Genomic DNA, 12,062 nt, shown 5'->3' with positions numbered 1-12,062 from the left:
AAGAATAAAAATTGGATGTACAGCGAATTTTTAAATTTTTGATTGAGATTATCTTTAACTTTGTAATTTCAAAAATTTCCATACACAATTTTTTTATTAATACTATAGGAAAAAATCAACAAGATCGAATGCCGAAATTATAATTAGAGCAATTTTTCTGTAATTCTATGGGGACGGCTGAAACATCCCGAAAAATATAATTCCCGACTCGAAAAAACTCTCTGTCCCGAATAATAAAATTGCAAAACTAATATAATTCCTGAACAGTTTATAATATTAACAAATTTGAAAATTCCCAAATAATAAAACGCCCCAAATAAAATTGCTTCTTAATCAATATTAATTATTAATTACAAATACGATAATAAAATATTTGTATCAAATATATTTTTGTTTAATATTTTAAGTGTTAAAAATTATTTGTTTCAATTCAAAATTAAAATTATACAAAAATTTTACCGGCAAATTAATATAAAAAACACGTGTTTTTTAATCAACATTTCGATTTTTCGGAAGAACTTTTGTGATTTAAAAAATACTATATACATTTTCAACCAAAATATCTTATCCAGAAATATATTTTGTTTTAATTATTTTAATTTTAAATTTAAACAATAATGTTTAAACACTTCAAACATTTAAAAAGTTGTTTCTTTGGTATAAATATTTGATTATTTCAAATAAAAAAAATATTTGTCAAACAAAAATGTTTCAGCAATTGCTTATCTTGAAATTTCTTTCTATAATAGTTTTTTTTTATATTAAAAATATGATTTTTCAAGAAATTTTTGTTTTTTAATTAAAAGAAAGACTGTACCGAAAACCTGGATCAGGCTTCAGATCTGAAAAATGCAGTGATATGCATACATGTCAAACTTTTCTAACCTTAAAAGATCTTTCTACTGCTGTACCGTCATATTTTACGAAGAATGAGAAAACAAGAATTCGACTTCGTAGTACGGTGAGAGCACACACACACACACACACATGTGTATATATATATATATATATTTGATTCCCCACTCTGACGCGCCGTACTGCATCTACGTTTATAATATTTTTGTCTATTTCTATGTGCCGCCCTGTTTGGCTGCTCAAGTAGAACCATCGACATATAGAAATGGACCGGTAATGCTGTGAGGAGAACGGTAATGGGCTCTAGAGAGAGAGAGAAAACATGTGAGAGTAGACGTATCTCTATCTAGATAAAGCTGATTTATCGAGAATGTTTTCATACGTTTTCATACGTAAGTAAAGTTATTGAATATAGTAAAATAAAAAATGTTACAACAAAAACAAAACCTTAATATATAAAGTTTTGTACCTATGCGATACAAATGGATATTTTTTATGTTATAGAAATATTGTTCAAATTTTTGACAGTTTTTAAATTATTTTTAAACTCACAAAACGATTATTATTGTAGCATTTTCAATCCAATTTCAAAAAGAATTCAAGGTTACCAAGTTTTTAAAATAATCTATCTGAAATATGTTATTTGACATGTATGTTCTTTAAAATTCAATTTATTATAACTACAAATTTCTAATGTATTGTTTATCTTTTTTTTAAATTAACCGTAGAGAATATTTAGGCAATACCCGGGGCCACCAATTCAATTGACATAGTCCTGAAATAGATAAAGGTAGGTCTACTCTCATATGTTCTTTCTCTCTCTAAAGCCCATTTCAGTTCTCCCCAAAGCGTTACCAGTCCATTTCTATATGTCGATGAGTAGAACCGTCTATCATCTATTTCAGTTCGTAAACTTGCCTGAGTAATTGGGGGCGCTTTATTTTAGTTTGCGAAAGCCTCAGGTTATGGTGGCGCTGGCGAAAATCGTTCGAAATTAAATACATGGGATCGGCAATCTCCCACTTCATCTCTGGTGGTAGTCAACTGTGTAGCAATATGGCGAAGGTTGTCACGAGCTCGGTGAGACGTAGTGTGGTTTACTCATGAACGGTTTGCAGTATGGGTTGAAAATAATGTAGCGTTTAAGAATCCTGCATAAGTAACAAAATTGTGAATTTTGGTTTGTGTGGTTTTGAGATCGGTATACAGAGTGCTAATTACGGTGTGAAACATGGCCACGGATAAGATTAAGGTTGCTGTGCGGGTCCGACCGTTCAATCGCAGAGGTGAGTGGCATGAAAACACAAGTAATTCGAGACATCTTCCACAGAGATTTCTGAGACACTCAAGTTCTCTCTATTTTGTTTCTTTAAATTTAAGCGTTTTTAAAAATTAAATAACTATCTCATTTTCAAAATCGACTTTCGATATCACGAGTGCTGAGCGATAGGGCCACTTGTACCTTACCTACCTGCCTGTCTTAACTTTACACTGGCACTTGCTCAACTTCAAAACTAAAGCTGTCACTGTCAAAACACAAGTGGACTTTTTTCTCGAAGACCAAATTTCGAGTTTTAATATAAATTTTATGTAAATTTGGAATTTCTAATGAACTTAAACTTGGAATGTGTGTTTTTTAAATGATAACGTTAACTTTTAGTTTGCTGCTAGCGTCACGTAAGAAACGTACTTCTGAATTAAAAGTAAGGGACACGTGCAAAATCTAATGTGTCTCGAACTTAAAAGCAGAGGGTCACTGAAAATTCGATGTAAATTTCAATTCCGTAGTGAACAGTTTTTCCTCTAAAGACAGTGGAATTTTACACATTTTGCGCCACATTCATTGTTGGGTAGTAACTTGTTACATGTAACTGAGTTAGTGAAATGTTACCTTATTTCTAAGTTTTAGGGTAACTTATTTACTTGTTTAAAAAGTAACTTGTAACTGGTTAGATTGCAGAATAGGAGCGTCACCTGTCCCCTCCGTGTTGGCTGTAAAAAAAATTGTTGGACTACAAACTATTAGAATCTTTAATTGAACGATTAATGAAGCGATTTGATGAGGCAAAAGTTTTAAATTATTGTTACTTTTGTTATTATGATGTCTCAAATACGGGTCTGTCGCGATTTATTTGACGATCATATTTAACGAGAAGTTGGGAATGGGAAGGGATTTGAGCAACATTATTTTTTTAACTGGTCTTAACTACGAAACGTTGGAAAAAGATAGGGGTTTGACAAAACTATTTCTGTGACCTTTCAAAGAGGTGTTTCTGGCCGTTTGGATGTTTAAAAGGACCTAACAGTTGAGTTAAATATGATCATTCCTCTATCGTGACAGACCCATATTTAGGTCATCGTAGTAACAAAAATAACAATAATTTTTAACTGCTGTCTGGCCAAATCCCTTCATTTATCGTTCAACTAAAAATTCTAATAGTTTGTTGCCGAAAAAAACTGTTTTCCAGCCAAAAAAGATGACGCCCCTATTCTGCAATTGCACCTTGTAACTTAGTTACCATTTTATGAGTAACTTTTAACTTAAATTTTATTTGCTTTGAAGTTACTTTGTGTTTTTTGTATATATCCTATTAAGGGCCGAATGATCCACCTCTATATAAAGTGTTAATCATCCAGCAGAATAAATTTACCAGACGGTTTATCTGACAGATACGCATTCCGGTTTGATCCACTTAATTTGATGTGTTGAATAGTTATCTTTCAGTTATATAGGGAGTAATCGGGAATAATAGTATTTTTCGCGTTTTAAAGTCACTGGCACTTTTGTAACATTGAAGCTCGAGACAGAAATGGTGCAAATGTAGCATTGCCACATATAAAACTTTTTGTTTATATAATTATGCATATATATAAAAAAACATTTAAAAAATTTTTTATGGAAAAAATTAGTCATTTTGCAATTAAAGTATAAGGTATTAAAATGAGATTAAAATAAAATTTAAAACCTTTTTTAACGTCCAATAATCAAGTTAATGTGAAGAACGCCTGAAAATAAAATGAGGAATCTAACGACCAAATTTGGACAACCACCATAAAATGTTCCAATTGAAATCTGAAAAAAGGAACATTTTCCTCTTCTCCTATCCCCCTAAAAAGAAAAAAAATTTGTTTTTTATTCCGGCCAGAATAAAAAAGAAAAATGAGAAGGCAACCAACCAAATCCCTTTCCTTCTCGTTTATTTTTTTTTCGCCCTTTTTATTCTTACCATTATCAACTCACAATAAAAAACATTTGTAAAAATTAATCGCCAACGTTTCGGCAATCATACAGCACCCTTATCAAGGCAAAAAAATATATAATAAAATAAAAATAAAATAAAATATGTCAACAATTTTGTTGATACTTTGGGTTTTTGTTCAAAATTAATTTTTGGTGGAGCCTACATGTCAGCGCCAGCAACATTTTTAATTGCCGTCGCCGGCAAGATTGTTGGTTGCCGGTTGCTTTTCGCGAAGAGCAAAATACGGAATAAAAGCGAATTACGCGTACAGTCATGCAAATACCTGAAAATATAATTTTAAAGGTCAAAACTGACAAAAATCATGTTTATAAAAAGAAGAATTGAAATACTCGATACTCTAAAATGGGATACTCGAAATGAGTTAGGGTTCTGTTCATATTCTAGGAGTGATATGAAAAACGAGTGGGACTGCTGGATAGGTGTGAGGTTTTGAATGGTGGTGGGTGTCACCGAATGCATTCTCTCTTCAGAAAGTGGTATGAAAAACCCCATAAAAAAAGGTATGTTAAGCTGACGTAACCACGTCCTCGAATAGAGTTAAAACTTGTCCCATAATCAAGGGCCCATTTAATGCTAATTTAATGCCCTATTGCAAAATTTAATGCTCCATTATTTTTTTTAGAAAACCAGGAGTTACGCATTCTTAACGTTAAGCTGGTGGAACCCCGTGTCAAAGAAATGCTGAATCGAGTTCTGTCATATCACGTAATTAAGGGCTCATTTAATGCTTATTTAATGCCCCATTACCAAATTTAATGCTTCACTTTTTTTAACTGGGGGTTACGCTATTACACAATTAAAGGCTCATTTAATGCTCTCCAAAACCACCAATAATTATTTTCCAACAGCCACCCCCAATACTGAAAAACCACCCTTAATATAAATTATGCACAAATTGTAAATCCGACCATACTATAATTAAGGGCTCATTTTCGGCTCATTTAATGTCCCACTGACAACTTTAATGCTTTACTATTTTTTAAAAGAACCGGGAGTTCCGCCAGCTTAACGTTAAGCTAGGGTAACCCCTGGTTAAACAAAAAAATAATGCAGCATTAAATTTGGCAATTTGGCCCCGGTTTAAAAAAGAAAAAATGAAGCATTCAATTTGGCAATGGGGCATTAAATGACCCCTAAATTATAGTATGGTCGGATTTGCAATTTGTGCATAATTTATATTAGGGGTGGTTTTTCAAAATAATTTTAGTGGTTTTGGAGAGCATTAAATGAGCCTTTAATTATGCGATAGGATAAAACTCGATCCAACGTTTATTTCACATGGAGTTCCGTCAGCTTAACATTAAGCTAGCGTAACCCCCGGTTTTTTAAATAGGGGAGCATTAAATTTGTCAATGGGGTATTAAAAAAGCATTAAATGAGCCCTTAATTATGTGATATGACAGAATTCGATTTAGCGTTTATTTTACATGGGGTTCCGCCAGCTTAATGTTGAGCTAGCGCAACCCCTGGTTTTTTAAAAAAATAATGCAGGATTATATTTGCCAATAGGGCATTAAATTAGCATTAAATGAGCCCTTAATTATGAGATAGGTTCCAACCCCATTCGAAGATGTGGTTACGTCAGTTTAACATACTTCCTTAAAAAAGATTATGTATAAAAAATTGGTACCAAAAAAAAACGTACAGTAATGGTAAAAATAAATTATTATAAAATAAATAATTCTGAAAGCCGAGAGTCTAGGTAAGCAATACATTATTCGATATAATTACAAGAATTATATACAATAAAATATATTAAACATTATTTGTTACTTCCCGCCACCGCGAGGCGTTGGGAAAGGGGTAGGGGTGCGAACTTAAATTATTTATTGGACCAGTCACTACGGTGCTTTCCCGCTTCGACGTGGCGTTGCAAAAGGGGTAGGGGTGCGACCAAATATACTTCTGTGACCAGCCACAGGTGTGCATTTCCGCCCCCACGCGACGTCAATAGTAATTCTTGAGTCGCAAATCGACGATAAAGTGTGATTTATGCATAGAACGTTTCGTTAAAAGCGTCAAAGACCAAAAACTATCAAAATAACTCCTCAATTACATGGCCTCACTTTAAAATGTAATGTAAAATGTAATGTAAAAGTCCCTTTCGTATGCTTAAAATATGCTTTTTGCCAGTACGGAAAGGAAAAGGAAAAAAATCCGGCAACATGCAATGTTGCTGGCGCTGGCATGCTAGTCACTACGTTAATTTTTTTATCTGAAAATTGCACTTTGCCACTTTTTTGTTGGAAATTTATCCTTTATAAGTTTAAAATTCAATTATTTGGCAGAAAATTAATTTATTTTGTTAAAAATTCGTTTTTTTATCATTAAGAATCAATGATTTTTAAATAACAAGGTAAATATTTCATTTTTGATTTAAATTGATATGTTTATTAAAAATTGATCCTTTCTAGTTGAAAATTCATGTATTTTGCTAGAAATTGGTCTTTTTCTATCGAAAATAACTTCTGTGTTGAAAATGCCTAATTTTTTATTAAAAATGCAAGTGTTTGGGTCTAAATTAATTTAATTTGGTTGATGATTAAAAAATTTGGTAAAAATTTCAATTATTCGGTTGAAAATTAAGTTTTTTATTTCATATTAAACAATTTTTATAATCGTTCATCTATTTTAATGAAAATTCAACTTTTTGATTAAAAAGTCATAATTTTGAGTTGGACATTCAACCTTTTTACAGATACAGTGAAACTGGTACTAGGCTGATTTTGGGGCTGACTTTGGCGGGGAATTACCCAGAACGAGGATCGTTCCGTAGAAAACACTTTTGTTTGTTCACGCCTGAAGCGACTGCCGCTCACCCTGCGCAGCTCCTTTTACTCCTACTCGCGGCGCCGCGTTAATTCTCGAAAAAACTCTATCAGGGGACCCGATTGTAGGGTTCACTGTAATTCGTCTTTTCGGTTTTAAAATTTAAATATTTTGTTCAAAATTAAGATATTTTGTTGAAAGTTCGTCTTATTTTGGTAGATCATTTATATTTTGCTGGAAAATTCATTTCTTCGGTTAAAAATCTAACTACTTTGTTCGAAATTGATCTTTTTTTAGTTGAAAATTTAACAACTTGATTGAAAGTTGAACTAGTTTATTAAAAATTCATATTTTTAAGATCCACCTTCATCTTTTGGGATGAACTATTTAATCGAAAATTCAATTCATCGATTTAGTTAAAAACATATAATTTTGTTGAATATGTAAAAATTGTGTTGGCACTTCGGGGTTTTTTTTTGTTAAAATAAGTTTTTTTATCTGAGAATTGCACTTTGCACTGAAAATTAATTTTTTTGTTACAAAATCATATACTTGTGTTGAAAGTTAATATATTTGATTGAAAATTCGTGTTTGTTAAATCTATTTTTTAAAGTCATTTTTTCAAGATTTACCTCTTTGGCTTCAGATTTAATAATTTTATTACAATTTGGTTAGTTTTTCAAAATTAATTTTTTTGTCTGAAAATTGCAACTTATCTGTTGTTGGTTAGCAATTGAAGTTAAAGATTAAAATATTTGGTAGAAAATTCATGGGGTTTGTGGAAAATTCGTCTTTTTGGTAAGAGAATTAATCTTCTTTGTTGAAAATTCAATTTATATTTTGACTTGAAATCTTAGGAATTTGAAGTGTTTCATATTGCATTCAAATCAATTGAAAAGGCGACTCTGTGAATAGCTTGTCTGTCATTTCCAGATTCAGAATTTTGCGGCTATGTGAATCTGTCATTTTTTTAAGCAGCTTCGAACCTGGCATGTACTGCAATGACCATTTCAAGCAAGAACATATTGAATCGATTTCCTTCTTTTTGAACGAGACCGAATTTTTTTAGGTTAAGCTGCCATTTTTTACACGATTTTTTAAATTGATAAATTGTTGAAAGATGTAGAGAAATCATGCGCAAGTCTACAAGATTCATATTTCTATTTCAGTTCTAGATGTTGTAAAGGCTTTTGTGGCATATAAGTTGGTCAAAAAAATTATACGCTAACCAAGCATTTGTAGTGGCGCCACCGCGTGCCGAAAATAAACACTTTTTCCGATCCACTTTTCCATGGCATCTGTTAAATGCGTATTGACGAGTATATTTTTGTAGTTAGTTTGTTCTTAAATTTGTTCGAAATGAGTGCAAAAACCATGGAAAAAAATATAAATGTGTCGGAAAAGCGTGTTGTGTCGTTGGATGTTTCTCAAGACGTGGAAAGAATGCAAACTTACATTTTTACTCATTCTCCAAAGCTACGTATAGCAATACATAGCCACCCTGACTCCAGGCCCCTGGGGAACACCCACGCCACAAGTTCTGGACTCACAGATGTCCGATGCAAAATATAATCTCCTCCTGCCAATCAGAAAGGAATCAACATTGAGTATCCTCGCAGAGACTTTAAGCTCCCTCAGACCAACAATTAATACCTTAGAAAGCACGGAGTTGAACGCGCCCTTAATATCCAAGGCCAGGGCAAGTATTCCCCTCCCCCGACCAAACCCTAGCATAACATCTGCCACTACCGTCCCTGCACAGTCCATCGATGATCTCCTCCTTCTGAATCCGTACTGGAGTTCCGGCAGCCAGTTGTTATGCTCCGCCAGATATTTCAGTTTCTTCTGTGGATGACAGGGATATTGGATGGAAGACCCCCCCCCCCCCCCCCCCCCCCCGCTTTCGAAATGAAATGAACCAAGGTATCCCGCCATTTATCAGGGAATGAAGACACACTGTACATGGCATTAAAAAGATCCAACACGAATCGCTGAACGCCCTTAGAGAGTCCTCTCAGTATTTCATAGGTTATTTAATCCATGTCTGGAGCCGACTTCACATTACACGCCGAGAGCGCTGCAGAGAATTCTTCCCAAGAGAAGTCCATTTTCATACAGTCGGACTCATCAACGATTCGGACTGGCTCCACCTCTATCGGGGGGTAATCTGGGCGCACGAATTCCCCCAGAATTCTAGCTTGTACCAACACACAGTCCTTATTCCACCATAATGGCTGCCTCCTCTTATCGGTCGTTCTAGAAGAGGCCCTAAAAGCACCATTGGCTTCTAAGGCTTCAAAGATAAGATTGATAAATCTTTCATAGATAGAACTCGGCTTTTCATCCCCAAGCAGAGGGGGGGGGGGGCTGGAATGAGCTCCTCCATCTGCCTCTTACAGAGCGACCAGTCCAGTGACTGGACATTAAATCTACTCGAGGCAGACTTCGCAAGGACAGGAGTTGCATCAAAGCTGCAAAAGACCGGGACATGATCGGATGACTATGCGTTACACCCTGCCGTGCACGAGGATATCGGGGCTAAGCCCGGGTCACAGAATACCAGGTCAAGATTGTTAGAAAGGGAACCGTAAGAAGACAGGAACGTGGATTCTGAATCGTTGAGTGGAACCAGCCCGGAATCGAAACCTGCCGCGCATAATTGTCTACCCCCGTATTTAAGTGTGCAGGCTCCCCACATAGGAGAGTGGGCATTGAAATCCCCACATAATATGATTTTTCCATGCTCGCTGATTTTCGAAATCAGGGTGAGCCAAGTATCATAGGGAACCCTAGAGTCCGGAGGGGCATAAACCACCGCAACTGCTATTTTCCCTGAGGATGAAGATAGAGTGATGATACCCGCAACGTCAATGGTTTCAGACCAAGGGCCCTCCAAATCCATCCTATCTATTGAGAACTTATTCCTGGCGAGTATAAGGGTCCCACCGCCTACACGGCCATCCCCTCTATTTGTTCTGTGAGTCAAGTATCCTGGGATTTCGAAGCTCAGCTCCTGGGACAAGCAAGTGTCTGTAATACAAAAGGTCCAGATCATTTTCAAAAAGCAGGGATTCAATCTCATCCCTCCTGCCCGATACACTGTGTGAATTCCAATTGGCCAATTTAATGGCCCTCCTTGTACCATTTTCACCTGTCATTTCAGCCGCCTGGCTGAGAGCACTCACCAAACTAAAGCTATGAAGAGTAAACCTATGGTCACAATTAAGCCAATAAACCTCTAATAAGCTTTTACTTGACTATTAACTATAGCACTGGGCGGGTACCTAGTAAGACTAAATATATCGGGATATCAGTAAAAACTAAATACATTAGGAAAATTTAGTAGGTCAGCTCCAATTCAACCTGTAATATCCATCCAACACCGATTCTGAAAAAAAGAAGCAAAGGCTTATTATAAGACAAATTTTATATACTGAAAAAACGATTGACTTTTAAGCTTCTATCCTTATTCCACTTTGACAGATTCAGTCGAACTATGAGTCGATTCCGATTCATCTTAAAAATTCTGTTAAACATGAAAGTTTGATAATAAGAAATTCCGATTTAATAGAACCTTCATTTAATTATTTAATTTACTTAATTTAATTAAAAATTTAGTCTAGTTAAAATTGATGAAAAATTTAATCTAATCCAAATTATTTAATTTATTTAATCGAGGTTTGATAATAAAAATGTTGATTTAACTGATCTTTGATTTAACGAAGTGTCTCGTCCCGAAATTCGCAATGACTAGCCTATTCTCACCATTTGGCTAGTCTCGAAATTCGGGATGACTAGTCTATTTTCACTATTTGGCTAGTCGTTCCGAAAATTATGTAATTTTTAAATTTTACTCCATTTGAGTTAGCCAAAAATGATCAAAACTGCTAGTTTTCACTAGAAAAAATTCAGAAACGAATAAAATTCAAAGTTAGGTTAGGTTTAGGAAATGTTCATTTAAAGTTTAACTCATCCAAATCAATTTTTATATTGGCTCTGGGTCACCGCAGTCTCAAGTTCGTTTGAAACCTCCCTATAATTTTCACGCGCTTGGATTGGATCTTTCCAATATTTCATAAGGGGAAAGGCGGCCTTGTGTCTGATCACAGAAATAATTTAAGCTCACATCCCTTACCCCCTTTCCAACGTCTCGTGGGGGGAAGCACCCCTGTTACTGGTCACAGAGATAATGTAAGATCACACCCCTGCCCCTCCAATGCTTCGCGGAAATAATGTAAGATCACACCTCTGCCTCCTTCCCAACGCCTCTTGGGAGCGGGAAAGCACCCCTGTGAATGGTCACAAAAATAACGTAAGAACACACCCCTGTCCCTTTTCCAACGCCTCGTGGGGAGGGGGGGGGGAAGTCACCCCTGTGATTGGTCACAAAGATAATGTAAGATCACACCCCTGCCCCTTTTCCAAGTCTCGTGGGGGCTGGATGGCACCTCTGTGATTGATCACAGAAATAAATTAAGGTCACACCCTACGCCTTTTCCAACGCATTATGGGGACGTGAAGGCACCTCTGTGACTGATCACAGAAATAATGTAAGGTCACACCCTGTCTCTTTTTACAGCACATCATGGGACGGGGAGGCAGCCCTTTGACTAGTCAAAGTAATTATATAAGTTACACACAAACTCCTATTCAATGCTTCGAAATATTTGGAATATTTCGAAATTTAAATAATAAAATTTGAAATAAGTTGGTGGTAAGCATGTTCACAATAGATTCAGCTGGAAATAACCTCATTGTCTTGATGTTGGTAGAGGTAGAACAGCTGATAAAACTATCAACTAAAGTTGAAGTGACAAGTGGCGACGGGAACGAAGATTATTCCATGATTAGTACTGTATAAATTGATTAACAGGAATTAGTGTTTTCTATCATATTGAAATAAAAGTTTATACTAGGCAGTCTGATAAGTACCTGAAAATTCTAAGAGATGGCATTAGTATTCACCAATGTGAACCATTTTCGTCGAGGTTGATCCTTCAAATGACGCCTGTCAAAACTTCAGCCATTTATGTTTACGCATTTACAAGTTACAGCACTGAGAAGCGACTCGAGTTTTTTTAATATGGAAAAATCTGAGTTTCGAGTTTTGATCAAACACTACTATCTTCGCAAGAAAACGATATCCGAGACCAAGGCCAAGCTGGATAAGTGTTA

The 12,062-nt window shown here is 35.3% G+C and overlaps 1 protein-coding gene across 1 annotated transcript in view; it reads left to right on the top strand.

The window, feature by feature from the left end:
• Nucleotides 1-1,889: 1,889 nt before the first annotated feature.
• Nucleotides 1,890-12,062, top strand: part of LOC117167957 (kinesin-like protein KIF13A) — a 576,826-nt gene continuing 566,653 nt past the window's right edge. The window contains exon 1 of the mRNA XM_033353225.1: nt 1,890-2,141. Within this exon, the coding sequence (XP_033209116.1) occupies nt 2,087-2,141 (55 nt within the window). The 5' untranslated portion in view covers nt 1,890-2,086. The remainder of the gene's footprint in view (nt 2,142-12,062) is intronic.

Source organism: Belonocnema kinseyi, chromosome 2 (assembly GCF_010883055.1).
Source record: "Belonocnema kinseyi isolate 2016_QV_RU_SX_M_011 chromosome 2, B_treatae_v1, whole genome shotgun sequence".
In the NCBI taxonomy this organism is placed as follows: domain Eukaryota; kingdom Metazoa; phylum Arthropoda; class Insecta; order Hymenoptera; family Cynipidae; genus Belonocnema; species Belonocnema kinseyi.
This window is presented reverse-complemented; position numbering and strand designations above follow the sequence as displayed.